Consider the following 18,617-nt stretch of genomic DNA (forward strand, 5'->3'; position numbering starts at 1 on the left):
GGGCGTGGGGCAGGGCCCGGCCCTCCTGCCTGGGGGGGCACGGGGCGCGCAGCCACCCCCCTTCGCCTTTTCACCGCTTTAGGGAACGGGTCATCCTGAAACCGCCCCCCCCCCCGCGCGCCCCCACACCCCCCGCCCCGCTGAGGGGGGCAAAGCCTTTACCTTGGCGTGCGGGGGGGGCGGCGGGGGGGGCGCTTTGACATGCAGCTGGGATGCAAAAATGGGGGGGCAAAGGGCAGAGCCCCTCCCGCAGCCCCCCTGGGTGTCCCGCTGCCCCCCTGTCCCCCCTCCCGGACCGGGCTCCCCGGGGGGACCGAGCTGGGGTGCAGGAGGGGCGCTGGCCGGGGGGCACCCCCCAGCCCAGCTCTGCCATGGGGCGGGGGGGCTGCCCGCATGCGTGGGTACCCGGGGGGGGCGGGCACGGGGCACCCAGGGCCCCCCTGTACCGCTGTGGGGTGGCTGTGGGTGGCGGGCAGTGGGGAGCGATGCCTGGGGTGAAGGGGCCGGGGGGCGGGTGGGGATGGATCTGTGGGGCTGGGGGGCACAGCTGGGTGGGGTGAGGCTGGGGATGGGGATGAGGATGAAGATGGGATGGGGATGAAGATGGGATGGGGATGACAATGGGGATGAAGATGAGGATGGGATGGGGTGGGGATGAGGATGGTGATGGGAATAAGAATGGGGATGAGGATGAAGATGAGGACGAGGATGGGGATGAGGATGAGAAAGAAGATAAGGATGAAGATGGGGATGGGATAGCAATGGGGATGGGGATGGGATGAGGATGAAGATGAGGATGAGGATGGGATGGGGATGGGGATGGGGATGGGGATGAGGATGAAGATGAAGATGAGGATGGGATGAGGATGAGAGAGAAGATGAGGATGAAGATGGGGATGGGGATGAGGATGAAGACGAGGATGAGGATGGGATGAGGAGGAGAAAGAAGATGAGGATGAAGATGGGGATGGGATAGCGATGGGGATGGGGATGGGGAGAGGCAGGGGGCCGGGGCCGTGGGCCCGGGACTCCGCTGTGGGGCCGGGGCTCTGCCGTGGGGCCGGGGGTCCGCTGTGTGTCGCTGCTGCCGCCCGCCCCGTCGTGCGCGGCCGTGCCGGGGGCGCGGCGGCGGGCGGGCGCCCACCAAGGGTTAACGGGGGAGGGGGCGGCCCCGCCCGCCGCGGCGGCGCCCGCCGGCCCCGGGAGATATTGTCATGCAAAAGCCCCGGCGAGCGCAGCCTTTGTCCGCCGCGGCCCCGCCGGTATATTACGGGGCGCGGCGGCCGGGGCGGGCGGGCGGCGGATGGCGGCGGCGGGCGGGCGGCGGTAGCGGCGGCCATGGACTACCCGTACCTCGGGCCCTACGAGTCCTGCCTGGCCGCCGCCGAGGCCCCGGCCTTCGAGTTCAGCCCCTGCAGCCAGGCCGGGCCCTTCCCCTACGGCCCGGCGCGGGGGGGCTGCCCCGCCGCCGCCGCCTGCGCCCCGCTCGGCCCCGCCGCCTGCGGCCTGGGCGCGCTGCGCGACCCCCCGCCCTCGCCCTACCCCGCAGGTAACGGAGCCGGCGGCCCCCGCCGGGACCCCGCCGCGACCGGCCGCGGGACCCCGTCGCGACGGGCCGGGGCCGGCGGTGCTCGGGGCTGCCGGTGCTCGGGGCCAGCGGTGCTCGGACCGTCGCTGCCCGCCGCCCCCGGTTCCCCTTACCGTCGGTGCTCGGTGCTGCCGGTGCTCGGGGCCAGCGGTGCTCGGTGCTGCCGGTGCTCGGACCGTCGCTGCCCGCCGCTGCCGATTCCCGTTACCGTCGGTGCTCGGTACTGCCGGTGCCGGGGCAGGTCGGTGCTCGGACAGGCTGTTCCCGTTACCGTCGGTGCTCGGTCCTGTTGGTGCGCGGGGCAGGTCGGTGCTCAGACCAGTGGTTCCCGTTACCGTCGGTGCTCGGTACTGCCGGTGCCCGGGGCAGGTCGGTGCTCGGACAGGCGGTTCCCGTTACCGTCGGTGCTCGGTCCTGTTGGTGCCCGGGGCAGGTCGGTGCTCAGACCAGTGGTTCCCGTTACCGTCGGTGCTCGGTACTGCCGGGGCCGGGGGCCGGTCGGTGCTCGGACAGGCGGTTCCCGTTACCGTCGGTGCTCGGTCCTGTTGGTGCCCGGGGCAGGTCGGTGCTCAGACCAGTGGTTCCCGTTACCGTCGGTGCTCGGTACTGTTGGGGCCGGGGGCCGGTCGGTGCTCGGACCGGCTGTTCCCGTTACCGTCGGTGCTCGGTACTGTCGGTGCTCGGACCGTCCGTGCTCGGTACTGCCCGTGCTTGGACCAGCGGTTTCCGTTACCGGCGGTGCACGGACGGACCGTGCTCGGGGCCGTCGGTGCTCGGTATTGCTGGTGCTCGGACCGCCGCTGCCTGCCGGTTGCCGTTACCGTCGGTACTCGGACCGTCCTTGCTCGGACCGTTGGTGCTCGGTACTGTCGGTGATCGGACCGTTGGTAGCCGCCGCCCCCGGTTCCCGTTACCGTCGGTGCTCGATACTGCCGGTGCCCGCGGCCGGCGGTGCTCGGTGCCATCGATTCCTAGTACCGCCGGTTCCTGCTGCCGTCGGTGCCCGTTATCGTCGGTGCTCGGTACCATCGGTTCCCGTTATCGTCGGTGCTCGGTACAGTCTGTGCCCGCTGCCGCCGGTTCCCGATACCGCCGGTTCCCGTTACAGTCGGTTTCCGTTACCGCCCGTTCCCGGTACCGCCGGTTCCCGTTGCCGCCGGTTCCCGTTACCATCGGTGCCCACTGCCGCCGGTGCCCTTTGCCGCCGGTTCCTGGTACCGTCGGTTTCCATTACGGCCGTTTCCCATTACCATCGGTGCCCGGTGCCGCTGGTTCCCGGTACGGCCGGTTCCCGTTACCGTCGGTGCCCGCTGCCGCCGCTTTCCGTTACCGCCGGTTCCCGTTACCGTCGGTTTCCATTACGGCCGGTTCCCGGTACGGCCGGTGCCCGCTGCTGCCGGTGCCCATTACCGCCGCTTCCTGTTACCACCGGTTTGCCGTGCCGCCGGTGCCCGTTCCGCGGCAGCGCGGTGCCGGGCGGGCGCCCAGTGGTGGCCGCCGCGGAGCTCCCGAGGTCCCCGGCGCGGGGCCGGGCGGGGGTCGCCGCCGCCGGGAGCCCCCACCCCAGCTCGGCTCTCGCTGCCGCCGCGGCTCGGCTGCGGTACCGGCCGCCCCCCCCGCCGCCGCCCCGGGGCCCGATCCGGCCGGGGGAGGCGGCGGCGGCAGCGGGGGGGTCGCGGGGGGAGCGCGGGCCCCTGCCCGCCCCGCTGACCCCCTCCTCTCCCCCCAGTGCCCTACAAGTTCTTCTCGGAGCCGTCGGGGCTGAGCGAGAAGCGGAAGCAGCGGCGCATCCGCACGACGTTCAGCAGCGCCCAGCTGAAGGAGCTGGAGAGGGTCTTCGCCGAGACCCACTACCCCGACATCTACACGCGCGAGGAGCTGGCGCTCAAGATCGACCTCACCGAGGCGCGGGTGCAGGTGGGCCGCCGGCAGGCGCGGGGGGCCGGTGAGCGCGGGGGGCCTGGCCCCCACCCCGGGACCCAGCGGCTTGCGGGGTCCCGGCACGGGGACCCCGCGGTGATGCCGCTGCGCTCCCCCAGGACGGGGAAGGGGCTGGGCCCCGGCAGGGGACTCAAAGGAGCCCCCAGACCCGGCCCGGCTCCCGGCAGGAACGGGGGGTCTGGCTTGTGCCACATCACTGTCGCGCCGGTGTGCGCCAGCCGTGGCCCCTTACGGTCCCGTGTGCGCTGAGGTGGGGTGGCTTTGGTGAGGGATGTGAGGGACGCAGACCCCCCTTTGTTGGTACGCCCTTCCCCACGGGGTGTCACTGGAGGGGACGGCGCCGAGCGGGACAGTGTCCCTTGGCGCAGCGGCCGAGGGTCTCGGTGGGCAGCGGGACCCTTGTGGAGAGGGGGACACGGCTTGGGGGTGGTCAGTGGGGAGGGCGACGTCCCACAGCGGGAGGGGACCCATCTGCCGGCCCCCCACCCAGCTGTGGGGTCATGGGGCTTGGGGCGGGGGTCCCCATCCAGCCTCAGCCCCAGCTCCCCTCTGTTTTCGGGTGGAAACCGGGTGGTCTGGAGCAGCCCCTGCCCCCCAGTGCGGGCCCGGGCACCGTGGTGGCGTCGCTTTGTCGGCACACGGGGAAAAACAAGGTCCCCCATTTCCACGTGTGAGGGGCGGGCGCTGGGTGGGTGCCACGGGGCCACGCCAGGTTACGGGTGGGACCGCGGCGGCACACGGCACGGGGAAGGGCACGGGAGCGCTCCGGCTTCGCTCTTGGGAGGCAGGTTGCGTGCTGCACCCCGAACCGCGGGGACACACAGCTCAGTGATGTGGGGACAGCTCGGGAGCGATCGCCCTGGGTGCCCTCGGCGGGTCCCACTGCGCCCCAACCCCGACCCCCTCAGCTGGGGGTCCCGGGTGGCCCAGCGGCTGCCGGCAGCGAGATGCCCCCAGAGCGCCCGCGTCCCCCACGCCCCAGGGATGTCTCAGCAGGACGCGCCGTGGGCGACGGGCCCCATGGGGCCCCTCTTCCCCCGTCCCCCGTCGCATCCCCCAGTGCCATGGAGCAGCGGGGGGTACGGCCGGGCTGGCGGCCGGCGCTCACCGGGGCGGCACAGCCTGCCCTGGCCCTCGGCGTCCCGCAGGCAGGACGGATGCTGCAGCCCCAGGGGGCCGTGGGGTGCGGGCCCCGAGGATGGGGGGTCTGGGCGGCGTTTGCAGGTCTGGCCGTTGCCAGGGGGGCCCCGCCGTGGGTCGGGACGGGACGCAGTGGGCCTGGTCCCAGGGGAAACCCGCTGGCGGGGATGTGGCGGTGCCCTGGCCTGCCGGCACTGCGCGGGACCGTGTCCTTGCCGGCGGGGAGGGGGGTCCCACCTTTGGGGTCGCCTCTGTCCCGGGCTGGGGGTGAGCAGGGCCGATGCCACGCTCGGCACCGCAGGGAAGGTGCGTGCCGGGGAGCCGGGTGGGCACTGGCTGCACGGGGTGCTCCGGCCCCGCGGGGTGCGGGCAGGGGTGCAGCGTGAGCCCCGGCAGTGCCCCCTCCCCATCTGCCCACCTGGCATCACCGGTGCTCGTGCCGCAGCACCGCAGCGGTGCCCGCACCGGCGTCAACACCGTGAAGGCCGTAGCTGGTTTTAGATATCTTGACCCCCCCCCGGTGGGGCGGAAAACATTTTGCCCATGGGAGCAGGGTGCTGCAAGGGGCACCCCGGGGCGAGCACCCTGGCCAGGGGGGCTGCGGCGCTGTCTGTGCGCCCTGGGGTCCCCCAGTCCCCGGGGACGGCGGTGCGGGGTCCTCCCGTCCCCTCCCGTCCCCTCCCATCCCCTCCCGTCCCCTCCAGGTCTGGTTCCAGAACCGCCGAGCCAAATTCCGCAAGCAGGAGCGGGCGGCCAACGCCAAGGGTGCCGGCGGCAACACCGGCGCTGCCGGCAAGAAGTCGGAGCCGCGCTCGTCCTCGGAGGACGACGAGTCCAAGGAGTCCAACTGCAGCCCGACGCCGGACAGCACGGCATCCCTGCCCGCTGCCGGCAGCCTCGGCAGCCCCGGCAGCAGCCTGAGCCCCAGCCCCGGCGCGGGGCCACCCATGGGACCCGGCCATGCCCCCCAGCCCCTCAAGGCGCCCATCTGGCCCGGCGTGAGCACCAGCAGCGGCGCCGCCAACGCCGCCGACCTGCTGAAGACCTGGCAGCCCGCCGAAGCCGTGCCGGGCCCTTTCTCCGGTGTCCTCTCCTCCTTCCATCGGAAGCCCAACACCCTCAAGACAAACCTCTTCTGATCTGCCGGTGGCCGGATCCGGCTGCCCCGACCCCCCCTCAGCCCCCCAGCTGCCGCCCCACGCCGCCGCTCCCACCGTGGACCCAGCGATGATGCTCCGGCAAATCGCAGGGAGATGGACCAGGGACCCCTTGCCCCTGCCCGGCCGCCCCCACCCAAGGCCGCTCCCCAGGGGAGCCACGGGCCCCCCACCCTCTCCCAGACCCTGCGCCAATGGGATGGACCCGGAGCTGGGGGCACCACCCACCCGTGGGTGCTGTGGGACCGTGGGGGTGCGAAGCGGGGTCAGCAGCCCCGGGAGTAGCTATGGCTCCGGCACACTTTTGGGGGGCTCCCGGTGCACCCTGGGGGTGGGAGCAGCCACAGGGCTCCCCCATGGCGTTGCGGGTGCTCCGGCATCACGGCAGCCCCCCCGGGATACCTCCCCGTGGGGTGAGGAAGCACTTTAGGGTTGGGGTTTCTGGGGGCCGTGGGGTGAGCGGTGCCGGGGAATTCGGCAGCCAGAGCCCCCTCGGCGCAGGGAGGGGGTGATGCCCCCCCAAATCCTGCCTGCAGACACAGATTTGCCCCCCCCAGCAGCACCGCAGCCAGGCAGGACTGGGGAGGAAGGAGCCCCCCCCAGGGTGCAATGGGATTTTGGGGGGCAATTGCAGGGCCAAGGCTTTGCGCGCGCCGGCAACACCGCAAATGCTGCCGAAGGGGACGAGGCGCCTGGAACAGCCGCGGTCCCGCTGTGCCGGTGCCGAGCCGCTCCGGCGATGCCGCAGCTCCTCCAGAGAGGGGCTGGTGCGGGGTGGACCCCCCCAGAGCAGATTGTGGGATCCCTTGGAAAAGCCGTGACCCCTCGCTGGCCGTCACCGCTGTGCCGGGAGCTCCCGCCGGAGCCGGTGCGGCTGCGGCTGAGCCTACGTGGCCCATCGCCGCTCGACGGCGACCCTGCGGAGGGTGCTGGGGAGCCTGGGGTGCAGCTTAGCCCCCCGCATCCCCCCACCGGTGCTGCCCGTGCCGGTGGGCATGGCAGCGCGGCGAGCGTCGGCGTGGCCGTGCCGGCCTCCCCTGCTGCGTGTCCGCGCAGCGCGGGACCCCGTCCCCGTCCCCTCCCCGCCGAGGGCCCCCCGCCTGCTGCCGAGCTGGGGTTGGGTTTTGCCTTTTTTCTGTTTTTTGTTTTTTAACCGTTCTGTAATTTATTGACCCCGTTTGCAAATGACACTAATCCAAATAAAACTTAATTTATTGAAGACGCCGCTGGCTCCCTGCCCTCACTGCGACCGCCCCCAGCGCTGCAGCTGGGGGGGGGTCTGCACCACCACCTCCCCAAGCCCCCCCAAACTCCCCTGCGCCAGCCCGGGCCCCCCGGGCGATGCTGGGGGTGCCGCAGACCCCCAGCCCCTTAGGGGTGTTTTGGGGTCTCCTCCCCACACCAAAAGACCCCGAGCAGGTGCAGGGACCTGGGGTGGCACCCCACAGGCAGCCCCCCCCGGGAGGGGGGCGATAGAGAAGGTCCCTGGGGTGGCGTGCGGTGGGGGGGGGGTCTGGGGGCTACAGGGTGCGTGCTTGGTGCAAGGGCCACCGGGATGCAGCGCTGGGGTGCTGGGGGGGGCCGCAGGGGGTGTCAGGGATGGGGGGGGTCTGGGGAGTGGGTCACGCGAACGGGGCAGCAGACGCGTCCCACGCCCGGCTCTGCTCCTCGGGGAGGGGACGGGGTCCCCACAGCGCTGGGACCCGGGTCCTCATTCCGCCGTTCCCCCGGTCCTGGCCGCGGCGTGTGACGCGAGCTTCGCCGCAAGCGCGGCACGGAACATCAAAACACGGGCTCCGGGCTTCAACCCCCCCAGAGCGGGGGCGCGGTGTTTGCCCCAAGAGCCGGAGGGGGGGGGCTGCTGGGGGGGGGGGGCATCGCCCCCATCACCCATGGGGCACAGGGGTCAGCCTGGCAGGGAAGGGGTACCAGCACCCTGGGGACCCCCACCCTGCGGCCCCCCCTCGCAAGGGCACGTAGTGAGGCTGGGGGCTGAGCACCCGTGGGGGGACCCGGCTGCCCCCGGGAGGGGACGGATCCAGCAAGTACCTAATGGGCAAACTGGGAGCACGGGGACAGACGCGGGAGGCACTGGTGGTGGCGAGGGGGAAGGCACTGATCCGGCTCTGCTGCAGCGGGACCCTCCCGGGTGGGAGTGGGACCGGGACCCTCCGGGTGGGTCGGGGACCCTGAGCTCCGCCCGGTGGCATCTGCTGGGGGGCAGAGCCCCCCCCGCCCCATCCCCGCTCAGCGCCGGCCGGGCGGCACGAAGGCACTTGGGTTGAGACATGGCTTTGCTCAGAGCCACCTCCTTCTCCGCCTCCTCCTCTTCCTCCTCCTCCTTCTCCGCCCCTCCTCCTCCTCCTCCTCCCAGGCTGCGAGGGGCCGTGGTGGGAGCGGGGGGGGGTGTCCCAGGTCCCCCCAAAAACCTGCCCCTGACCGCAGGAGCCCCCCACCCGCGAGACGAACGCTCGTCCCTTCTCTCAATAAATAAGAAATAATTTAAACGAGGGGAGGCCCCAGCGGCGGGACCCCCCCCTGAAATTGTCAGACCAGGCCCCACCGCCCCCCGCCCCCCCAATCCCCCCAGCCCGCCGTTACCCGGCACGCGGGGGGGGCGGCTGCGGGGGTCCCAGTGCTCCCACCGGCTGCTGGTGATGGCGGGATGCGTGGCCGCGGGGCCGGAGGTGTCCGGCCGCGGGGTGGGGGGCCGGGGGTGTCCGGGCGCGTGGCCGCGGCTACTTGCGGAGCTGGAGGCTCTCCAGGAGGACGCGCTTGTGGCCGGGGTCCCGCACGCCGGCCTCCTCCAGGTCCTCCTCCGTGATGTCGCTGGGGAGGGGCCACAGGCGTGGGGCTCGCCGCCCCGCGGGAGGACCCCAGAGCAGGCGGGGACCCCCGCAGTGGGTGCAGGAGCCCCCGCTCGGGTTGCCGGGTGCCTGCCCAGCCCCCTCCTTGCCCCCGCTGTGGGGACCCCCCCATGCAGCGGGGACCCCCGGGGGCAGCACCCCCGGATGTTTCCCCACGGCAAGGTGCCCCCACCCAGGCATCGGTGTGATCCCCTGAGGAGGCGGTGGACCCGCGAGGGGTGGGGGTGGGGGTGTCCCCCCCGGGGGTCCCCCCCGTCACCACGGGGGGCCGCTCACCTGAGGAACTCCAGGTCGTCCCAGCCGTTGCGCACCAGCCCCTCCTCGTACCGCTCCAGCCCCAGCGCCCGCAGCCACTCGCCCACGCCGGGCACGGCGCCCACGCCACGGCCCGCCTGGCCCAGCGCCTGCGGCGCAGCACCCGCACCGTCGGCCCGGCGGCACCCCAGCCCCGCGCCCCAGGCTGGGACCCCCGGGGCGGGACCCCCCGGTCGGGAGGGATCCCTGCCCGGGGCCGGCGGCCGTGCCCAGAGCCCCCGCCCTCTCGCGCCGCTCCCCGGGGCGGGGGAGCAGCCCCCGCCCCCCGAGGTGTGGGGATGAGCCGAGGGGGGGGCCCGGCCTCTCCCCTGCCCAGCTGGGGTTCGTGCCCCACGGCAGCCCCCGCCTCTGCCCCGCAGTGGCATAGCCCCATGCCCTGGCACGCCCCGAACCGCGGCCGCCTTCCCAACGCCGCCCCCACCCTCGGCGCAGCCCAGGGGTCCCCCCAAAGCGAGGGGAGCACCCTGAGCCCCCGGCCCCGAGGGCCCCGAGCACCCACCTCCTCAGCCAGGTCCTCCTGGATACTCTCCCGGATGGAGTGGGGGGGGAAGGCGAGGGGGTGGCCGTAGTCGGGGGGCAGGCAGCGGGGGGGCAGCTCCAGCCGCCCCTTGGCCAGCAGAGGCGGGGGGGGGGCCACCCGCCCCTTCCCGCCGCCGTAGTCCACCTCGCTCAGCGTCTTGGCCATCTGCAGCACCGAGCAGGAGCGGTCGTCCAGCAGCCCCCCTGCCGCGGGCAGCCCTCCGGCACCGGGGGGCCCGCCGGGCACCTCCAGCCCAAATCCGGCCCCGGCAGGCGGCGGGGGCCGGGGGTGCAGCTTGGGCGGGGGGGACTCGCCGAAGGGGGCACCGGCGGCTGGCCGCGGTTTGGGCTCCTCGCGCCCGGTGGGCGCCGGCGGCTCTTTGGCGCTGCCGTAGAAGGGGTTCGGGGGCAGCTCCAGCTCCCGCGGCAGCGGCGGTGGCGGGAAATCTGGCGGCGGCAGGTTGAGGGTGCCGGGGTCCTCGTCCGAGGAGCTCTCCTCGCCGCGGCATGCCGGCGACTGCCCGGCCGAGGGGTGCCGGCGTCGTTCGGGCACTGCCAGCTGCACCTTGGCCTTGGGGGCAGGGGGCTTGCCGGGGTCCCCGGGCGCCAGCAGCTGGTGCGGGACCCCCTCCAGCACGTAGTACGCCGGGTTGTTGAAGCTGTTCTTCAGCGGCCCCCCCGCCGGCTCCGGCGGCGCCTCCGCCTTGGACCTGTGGGCACAGGGTGAGCGTGGCACCCCTGGGTGCGGGGGGCCGGTGGGTGTATCCCCCACTCTGCCTGTGTCCCCCTCACCGGCTCGGGGCGGCCTCGTCCCTGGCGGTGCCTCGGTGCGGGGCAGGGGGCCGGGGGGCCGGCGCGGCGCTGCCCTTCTCAGGCTCCTCGGCGAGCTTCCCCGGGGCGGCAGCGGGCGGCTCGGCACCGGTGGGCTTCCGCCCCGCTGACCTGGGCGACAAGAGGAGTCGGTGCCCCATGGAGCTCAAAACCCCAGGACGGGGCTCGGCCCCCCGGGACGGGGCCAGCACCCAGCCCCCCCATCCCTCAGCCATGGGGCAAAGCTGGCACCGGGACTGTCCCCAACCCCGGCACGTCCACCATGCCGCAGGGATGCTCTGAGCTGTGCCCGAGCTCCCGTGGCACGGGGAGATGCCCAAGCATCCCTCCCAGCCTCCCCCGGCACTCCCATCCCCACCGGGGCCCCCACCCCGGGCCCACCGGTGCTCCCCAACACCGCCAAGCCCCATCCCCCATACTTGGCATAGTCCTGGTTGGCTCTGGCACCCAGTGGCACCTTCCCTTTGCCGGCCGCCGTCTCGTCCTTATCGATGCTGATCCACTCTGGGAAGGGACAGGGGCTCAGCAGGGGGGTCTCATCCCCGCCGCCCCCCCGGGGGGGTGGGGGTCCTCACCGTAGAGCCTCTCGCGGGTGCCCAAGCGCTCGGCGGGCACCCGGACCTTCATGGAGCCGCGGATGTTGCCCGTCTCCTCGCCCCGGTGCGACAGGTAGGTGAGGAACTGCTGCGCCGTGCTGCCGATCATCGACTTCAGGGCGATGACGCACTCCCCTGGGGGCAGCAGCGGCAGGGAGCGGGGGTCCGCGTCCCCGAGAGACCCCCGGGAGGGCGGCGCGGCGCCGGGGGTGGCCGGCGCGGGCACTCACCGTAGGACTCGTAGCCATCGAGGGATTTGACGGTGAGCAGGAGGTGCTGGTCCTGCAGGTACTCGATCTCAGAGAGGATGGGCTTCAGCTGCGGGCGAGGAGAGGGGGTGATGACACAGAATGGGGGGGGGGGGGGTGTCTCCCTGCCGGCAGCCCCCCCCGGCACCAGCCCTGCCCGCCCCCGGCCCCTGCTCACCGTGGGCAGCTGCCGGGACGACCACTGCACCTTGAGGAAGTTGATGTTGTCGCTGCTCTGGCTGTCGTTCTCGAAGCTCTTCTTAAACTCTGCGGCGGGGGGGACACAGGGCACGGCCCCCCTCAGCCCCCCGGCACCGCGCCGAGCCCCCCGGGACCCCTCGCCACCCTCCCGGGCCTCACCTTCCAGGCAGGTGGAATAGAACTCGATGAAGAACTTGGTGCGGCTGGCCGTCTTCACGATGGCCTCGACGCTCTCGAACTCGATGTACGCCTGCTCCGAGGACTTGGAGAGCCCTCCAGGGAGAGGCGAGGCTCAGGGACCCCCCCGGGACCCCCCTCCCGAGGGAGACGCGGGACCCGCGGGCAGGGGAGCGGGGCGTCCCCTGGGGCACAGGCACCTTTTTTGGAGACGAACTGGGACGTCACCCCCACCTCGAAGGAGCCGAAGACGGGCGAGTGGTCGCTGGTGACGATGTCGTCCGTGCACCCTGCGGCCAGCCGGGACGGGGGGGGGGGGTCAGCCTGGGGCGGGGGTCCATCCCCAGGGCGGGGGGACGGCGTCCCGGGGGGGCAGGGGCTCACCGTAGGCGTTGCAGTTGATGTGGGTCTCGGGGTAGGACTTCCAGAGGATGCGGTCGCACCAGGACGGCACGTTGGTGCGGACCTGGCAGGGATGGGGAGTCGGGGCGGGGGGGTGGGTGTCAGGTGAGGGTGACCCCTACCCTGACCCCCCCAGCCCAGCACCTACCCCCGTGGGCTTCTGCTTGTGCCAGACGTAGGTGTCCCGGGAGCCCCGCTCGTAGCGGTAGGTGGGGGGGAAGGTGATCTCCTCCTCGCCTGCGCCGACGGCGGGGGGGTCAGGACAGACCCGGCAGCGGGGGCTGGCCCCCCCTGTGCCCCCCGAGCCCCCAGCCCTCACCGAAGCGCAGGAAGACCTTGTGCTTCTCCCTCTCCAGGTTGAGCTGATCCACCTTCAGCAGCGGCTCCAGCTCCTTGCGGCTGATGTAGTTGAGGATCTCCTGCCGGACAGCGGGGCTGGCACGGGGCCGGGGGGGGACACCAGCAGCCCCCCCGCCCCCTGCCCCCCATCCCCCCGCACCTGGATGTCCATGTCCAGGCGATAATTGAGGTCCCCGAACCAGAAGAGGTGGGTGAAGCGGAGGGAGATGTCGAAGGAGCTGAGCTGCTTGTCCCCCAGCGAGAGCAGGCGCAGGATGTCCAGGTAGTTCTGGTTCCTCCTGCCGGGGGGGCGCGGGGGGGGTCAGGGACACGGGGACGGGGCTGGCACGGCGCCGGGGCAGGATGAGGCCCGTCCTGGGGCGTGGGTGCTCACCGTGCCGTCTTCTCGTTGCCAGAGGTGAGGTGGCAGTTGACAAAGCCGAAGGAAGTGCCGTTGAACATGAAGGAGACGCCCACGGCCCCCTTGTTCCCTGCAGGGACACGGGGACGGATCAGGCCCGGCACCCACGGGCTGCCCGCCCCGGGGGGACGGGACCCACGGCTGCCCCCGGTCCCGGGGAGGGGGTGCAGTCCCCACCCAGGCTGCCGGCACCGGCACCCACCGCCTGCGCCGTGCCCGGGCTCCCGGCACGCACCCAGCCCCCTGCCCGTGCAACGCCCGCGCGCCCAGCCCCTTCCTCGTGCAACGCCCGCGCGCCCAGCCCCTTCCTCGTGCAACGCCCGCGCGCCCAGCCCCTTCCTCGTGCAACGCACGCGCGCCCAGCCCCCTCCTTATACAGTGCATGCAGCAGCAAGACCCCCCCGTGTGCAACTCGCGCGCCAGGACCCCTCCCCGTGCAACGCATACACACCGGGACCCCTCCCCGTGCAACGCACGCGCGCCCAGGCTCCTCCTCACGCAATGCACACACACCAGGACACCTCCCCGTGCAAGGCACACATGCCAAGACCCCTCCTCATGCGACACACATCCTCTGGGACCCCTCTCCATGCAACACCAGGACCTCCCCCCGTGCAACGCAGACGCGGCAGGACCCCTCCTCGTGCAGCGCGCACCCCCCGGCCCCTACCCAGGGTGTTGGCGATCCCCGTCTTGACGCTGGAGGTGCTGACGTGGCTGATGCGGTTCTCGTGCTCCGGCTTCACCAGCACCACCACCTTGATGTTCCACAGCGACTGCATGGCCACCTGGGGACCGACGGCCACCGGGAGGCCCCCGTGAGACCCCCACCTCTGCACCGGACCCCACCGGCACACACCAGGGAGCGGGTCCCCGACTCTGGGTGCCCCTCGGGGTGGCTGGTTGCAGAAGCCCCCTCCTTCGCCCCGGGCTCCCGCGCCGCAGCAGACGGGCTGGGCCAAGGGCCTTTCCCCGGGGAAACCCACCACCACCAGCACCCGCAGCCACCCCAGCGCCGCGAGACCACCTCCACGCGTGGGAGCCGGAGCATCCGCTGCCTCTGAGCGCCCGCTCAGGAGCCGGAGGGAGACCAAGCGTCGCCCGTCCCCACCACCCGCCGGCGCCTGCGTCCCCCAGGACCCCCGGGTTCCTACCGGGCGGTACTCGACCTCCGTGAAGTCCTTCAGCACGGCGCGGAGGAAATCCACCCACTCCTTGTCCCCCAGGGAATTCTCCTGGGTGCCGAAGACGTAGATGTCGTGGGGGATGGCCACCGTCACCTCGTCCAGCGTCTTCCCCAAACCCTTGGAGGTGAACCACGACGTGATGCTCTTGGGCGGGGGCACGCTGCCTGCGGCCGGGGGGAGCGGCATGGTCAGGGGGGGACCCCGGGGGCTCTGCCCCCCCGCCGGCAGGACCCCCCCGGCCCCACTCACCCATGTTCCAGGTGCCGATGAAGACGGAGATCATGTCGGGCTCGTCCTGGTGGGAATGCTTGTTCTTCATCAGCTGCAGCAGCTGGCAGAAAGCCTCCCGCTTCTGCGGGGGGCGGCGGTCAGCGGGGGTCTCCGGGGCGGGATGGGGCCCCCCCCCCGCCTCCAGCCCTCGCGACTCAGCTCGGCCAACTCGGCACCTCTCGGGCACGGGGCACCGGTCAGGGACCACCCCCCAGGCACCGGGCACCCGGCCCCCATCCCTGAGCACCCGTGGGGGACCGGGGGTTAAATCCTGCGCGCCCCCCCCTCCCCGTGCCAGAAGAGCACGACCCACCCGGGCGCTGACGAAAACGAAGTCTTTGCGCTGTGTTTTATCCTTTTCCTTCTCGAAGACGATGCCCAGTTTGTTCTGCACCCGCTGCGACTTGATCAGCTGCCGGACTGGGGGAGAGGCGGGGGGGTGCTGGGCTCCGGCCGGGTACCGCGCCCCCCCGCCCGGGCGCTGGGGGACACCCAGGCTGGCGGGGCCCCCGAGGCCGGGGACAAACAGCGGCTCCCGCCCCACCGCCGAGCCCCCCCAGGGACGCCCCAGCGCCCCGTCAGCCCCAGCCGGGGCGCGGGGCCCCCCCGCCGCGCCCCCCCCTCACTCTTGTCGTGGGTGAAGGTGTTCCAGTCCTCCTGCGAGTCCTTCTGCTTCTTCAGCACCACCAGCTTCCCCCCCTCCACGTCCACGCTCAGCGTGTACTTCTGCGACTTGCCGATCTTGGTCAGGTCCCCCAGGGTGACGTCCAGCTTCACCTGTGGCAGGACGCCGGCTGCTGCGGCGGGGGGCACGTCCCCGGCGCCCAGCCCCTCGCCCCCGGCGCCACGCCGGACGCGTTCGGCGACGCCGAACCCACCCCGGGGAGCCTTCTGCCGCGGCGGGGGGCCGGGGCTCACCTCGAAGGTCTGCACCGGGATGCTCTTGGCCTTGCGGGAGAGGGGCTGGGCGGGGGCGGCGGGGGCGGCCGAGCTCATCTCCTGCAGGGCTTTCAGCGCCTGGCAGAGCCGCCGGCGGCATCAGCCGAGCGCCGGGCACCGCGGAGCCCAGGCCCCCCAGCCCCCCCAATCCCATCAGCCCCCCCAGCGCCCCCAGCCCCCCCAGCCCATGGGGTCCCCTCCGTGCCACCCAGGCAGCTCGTTTTGGCCCTGGCATCGTGCCCCAGCCATACCCCGGTGCAGACCCCCGCCACGGGACCCCCACTCCGGCACCCCCGGCCTCACCTTCTTCTCGATGCTGGAGAGGAAATCCTTCAGCACCGAGAGCTTCAGCACCAGGCTCTCCAGCTCCTGCTCCCCGCTCTGCCCCGCCGTCTGAAACCCCCGCCACGTCACGGCCGGCCCCACGGCGGCACCGGGGACCCCCGAATCCAGCTCAGCCTCCCGGAGGGGCAGGACCCCCCGCCCGGCACCGTGGGACGGGGCAGGACGGGCGGGCGGCTCTCCGCTGGCCTCCCCACCACCCACGCGTCGGCGCGGACGGTGCCGCGGCGGGTCCGCGGGCGCAGCCGGCGGGGCGGGGGGCCCCGCGCCCGTGTCCCACTCACCTGCTGCAGGATCCTGGAGACCATGGGGGAGCTCTGCTGGTCAAACACCTTGGAGAGGATCTCCAGCCCCGCCAGCACCTTGTCCACCTCGCTGGGGAGGGCCAGAGGAGCGGGCTCAGCAGGCGGCACAGCCGCCCGCCCGCCCGTCCGTCTGTCCTGCCCGGCGCCCACCTGTGCAGCCGCTTGCAGGAGGTGACGAGGGTCTTGTTGAGGTGGGGGAGGCTGCTGGCCCCCGCCTTCACCGCCTCCAGGTCCAGCGTGTAGCTGCCCTTCAGGTACTCGTGGGAGATGCTGCTCAGGCCGTTGGTGCTGCAGGGGGGGAGCCCGGAGGGTGAGGAGCCGGCAGGGACGGGCAGGGACGGGCAGGGACGCAGCCTCTCACCTCTCCGCCATCCCCTCCGGCACGGCCGGCCCCAGGCCGGCGGGGCTGAACCCCGCCGAGGTGCCGGAGAAGCTGGTGGAGCCGGAGCGCGGCGGCAGCGGCGGCTTTTCATCCTCCCCATCTGCAACGGGGCGGGGGGGGGGGGGGGCTCAGTCGCAGCCCCCGCCGGGACCGGGGGTCCCGGCAGCCCGCCCCGGCCACCCCGCCGTACCCGAGTAGTCCCTGTCCTCCGCGTTCTCCTTCTCCTTCTCCCTCTCGACGGGGAAGAGGAGGGTGCAGACCAGCCCCTGGTTGGGCTGCAGGTACAGGGCGATCAGCTCGCTCAGCGTCTTGAAGCGCCGCACCTGCACGCCCTGCGACGTCTGCGGGGACACGGGCGGCCTCAGCGCCGCCCGCGCCCCCGGGCGGCGACCCCCCTGCTGAGCCCCGTGGGGAGCGGGGCCCGGTGCGCGCGGCACCCCGCCGCGGCCGCCGCTGCCCGCGGGAGGGCCGGCAGGGTGCGGGCAGCGGCCGCCGCGCGGCCTCCTCCCTCCCGGGGCCGGCTTTTTCCTGCCCGCCGGGACGGCACAAAGGGGTTTCTGTTGCTCTAAAAATACCCGGCGGTGCCGGACAGCCAAGATGGGCGCTGCCGAGCCGCCCGGCTGTGCCGGAGAGCCGGGCACGCTCATGGCACGGTGCCACGGCTGAGCCGCCCGGCCGTGCCGGAGAGCCGGGCACGCTCATGGCACGGTGCCACGGCTGAGCCGCCCGGCCGTGCCGGAGAGCCGGGCACGCTCATGGCACCGTGCCACAGCTGAGCCGCCCGGCCGTGCCGGAGAGCCGGGCACGCTCATGGCACCGTGCCACGGCTGAGCCGCCCGGCCGTGCCGGAGAGCCGGGCACGCTCACGGCACGGTGCCACGGCTGAGCCGCCCGGCCGTGCCGGAGAGCCGGGCACGCTCATGGCACCGTGCTGCAGCCGAGCTCCACTCCCCATACCCAGCCCCAAGGGAGAGGTGGGGGGCACGGAGTCCCCCTGCCCCGGCACACATTGGGGGCGAGGGGCTGTAAATGGGGCACTGCGCCCACCCAGCACCCCCCAGCAGGAGCCGGGTGCGGGTTGGGGGTCCTGGCACCCCAATCTCCGCAGCCCAGGCCGGGACCCCCCCGCTGCCCCCATCGGGGAGTGCCTCCGCTCCCAAAGAGCTGGGGGGAGGCCCGGGGGGGCACTGCCCACCTGCACGGCCAGGAAGTCCTCCTCGTCGGGCAGGATGCGGTAGGTGTGGACGTGCTTCTGGAACCTGCGGGCAGCAAGGGGGCATCAGGCAGGGAGGGGGGGCATCCCCCCACCTGCCTGCACGGCCCCCCCGGCCCCGGGGGAATGCCAGGCACCCATCCCATGGGACCCCTGTGTCACCAGCCGGGCACAGGCATCCGCAGAGAGAAGCGGCTCTGGTACCAGCATTGCCTGTGGCATGCAACAAGCTGCCAGGTCTCAGCCCAGCTCCCACGGGAAAATGCCTGTGGAGTGGGTGCTGGGGGTCCCAGATGGGTGCTGGGGGTCCCAGAGTGACCCCCTGCTTGCTCCGAGGGAGACCCCCCAATCGACACCCCTGTGTCCCCGGGCGGTCCCGCAAGCCTGCCCCATGCCATGTCACACGTGTGCCGGTGCGGGTGTCCCCTGCCCACACTGCAGGCAGGAGCGGGCAGGAGCAGGCAGCCGCTGGCAGCCAGGAGGCCAGGAAACAATTTATTTTTCAATGGAAGCTCACAGGAACCGGGGACGCGATCCTGGGGCAGGGGGTGATGGGCGGCGCGGAGAGACGGGGTGCCGACGCCAGCGGCACAGGGGCAGGGCCGGGGCCCCACACGTGTCCCCTCCCCGTCCCCGCCACGGCAGGGGGATGCTGGGAGACAGGGACCCTCGGCACGGCCAGAGACCCCCCCCCCCCGCCGGCGCCGACGGCAGGGCCGGCGGCTCCCGGGCTGGCCCCCGGCCACGGCGCTGGCGAAGGTCACCGGCAGCATAGAGGCGGCTGTCACCACGCCAGGGCCACCTGTCAGCTCGGCCGCGCTGTCTCCTGCTCCGGTGGCACCCTGCTGTGGGGCTGGGGGGCCGGGCGCGGGCAGCGTCCCCCCGCCACTGGGCCCGTGGCCCCGGAGGGGGGGCCGTGCCCCACAGTGCCGGGTCCTCGTCCCCCACTCCAACCGCTGCTGCTCCCCCAGCCCCCCGCCCGCGGCGAGCGGGGGCACAGCACAAGCATCCTCCCATGGGCTCCAGAAAGGGGATCCCCCACTTCTGACCCTCCCACACCTGCGGGCACGACCACCCCCCGCCACGGCCGGCACCGCACTTCGGGGGCTTCTCTGGGGGAAGCCCGAGAGCACAGTGGGGTCTCCACAGCAGGAACCCCAGCGAGGGGGGCACGTGGGGAACCCCCACACAGGGTCAGTATGGGGAACCCCAAACTGGGGGGGCAAAGGGAGTAATT

At 73.1% G+C, this 18,617-nt stretch overlaps 2 protein-coding genes across 2 annotated transcripts in view; one reads left to right on the forward strand and one right to left on the reverse strand.

The window, feature by feature from the left end:
* The first annotated feature begins 1,188 nt into the window (after positions 1-1,188).
* PHOX2A (paired like homeobox 2A) lies at positions 1,189-5,838 on the forward strand. Its single transcript, XM_082008424.1, has 3 exons — positions 1,189-1,549; positions 3,318-3,505; positions 5,374-5,838. Exons 1-3 carry the CDS (start codon positions 1,339-1,341, stop codon positions 5,806-5,808), a joined length of 834 nt encoding a protein of 277 aa, XP_081864550.1. The 5' UTR covers positions 1,189-1,338; the 3' UTR covers positions 5,809-5,838.
* A 2,726-nt stretch (positions 5,839-8,564) lies between these two features.
* Positions 8,565-18,617, reverse strand: part of INPPL1 (inositol polyphosphate phosphatase like 1) — a gene marked incomplete at both ends in the record, with an annotated part of 10,929 nt that continues 876 nt past the window's right edge. Inside the window, 28 exons of the mRNA XM_082015091.1 lie at positions 8,565-8,655; positions 8,970-9,097; positions 9,508-10,237; positions 10,320-10,469; positions 10,778-10,862; positions 10,934-11,089; positions 11,185-11,272; positions 11,381-11,469; positions 11,563-11,676; positions 11,781-11,870; positions 11,965-12,046; positions 12,131-12,219; positions 12,302-12,401; positions 12,482-12,620; positions 12,716-12,812; positions 13,413-13,530; positions 13,897-14,089; positions 14,175-14,281; positions 14,513-14,619; positions 14,826-14,976; positions 15,118-15,216; positions 15,442-15,531; positions 15,765-15,855; positions 15,936-16,073; positions 16,147-16,267; positions 16,358-16,508; positions 17,363-17,426; positions 18,440-18,492. Coding sequence (XP_081871217.1) covers positions 8,565-8,655; positions 8,970-9,097; positions 9,508-10,237; positions 10,320-10,469; positions 10,778-10,862; positions 10,934-11,089; positions 11,185-11,272; positions 11,381-11,469; positions 11,563-11,676; positions 11,781-11,870; positions 11,965-12,046; positions 12,131-12,219; positions 12,302-12,401; positions 12,482-12,620; positions 12,716-12,812; positions 13,413-13,530; positions 13,897-14,089; positions 14,175-14,281; positions 14,513-14,619; positions 14,826-14,976; positions 15,118-15,216; positions 15,442-15,531; positions 15,765-15,855; positions 15,936-16,073; positions 16,147-16,267; positions 16,358-16,508; positions 17,363-17,426; positions 18,440-18,492 — 3,711 coding nt within the window. The remainder of the gene's footprint in view (positions 8,656-8,969; positions 9,098-9,507; positions 10,238-10,319; positions 10,470-10,777; positions 10,863-10,933; positions 11,090-11,184; positions 11,273-11,380; positions 11,470-11,562; positions 11,677-11,780; positions 11,871-11,964; positions 12,047-12,130; positions 12,220-12,301; positions 12,402-12,481; positions 12,621-12,715; positions 12,813-13,412; positions 13,531-13,896; positions 14,090-14,174; positions 14,282-14,512; positions 14,620-14,825; positions 14,977-15,117; positions 15,217-15,441; positions 15,532-15,764; positions 15,856-15,935; positions 16,074-16,146; positions 16,268-16,357; positions 16,509-17,362; positions 17,427-18,439; positions 18,493-18,617) is intronic.

Source organism: Phaethon aethereus (genome assembly GCF_964289735.1).
Source record: "Phaethon aethereus genome assembly, chromosome: 1".
NCBI classification, from domain to species: Eukaryota; Metazoa; Chordata; class Aves; order Phaethontiformes; family Phaethontidae; genus Phaethon; species Phaethon aethereus.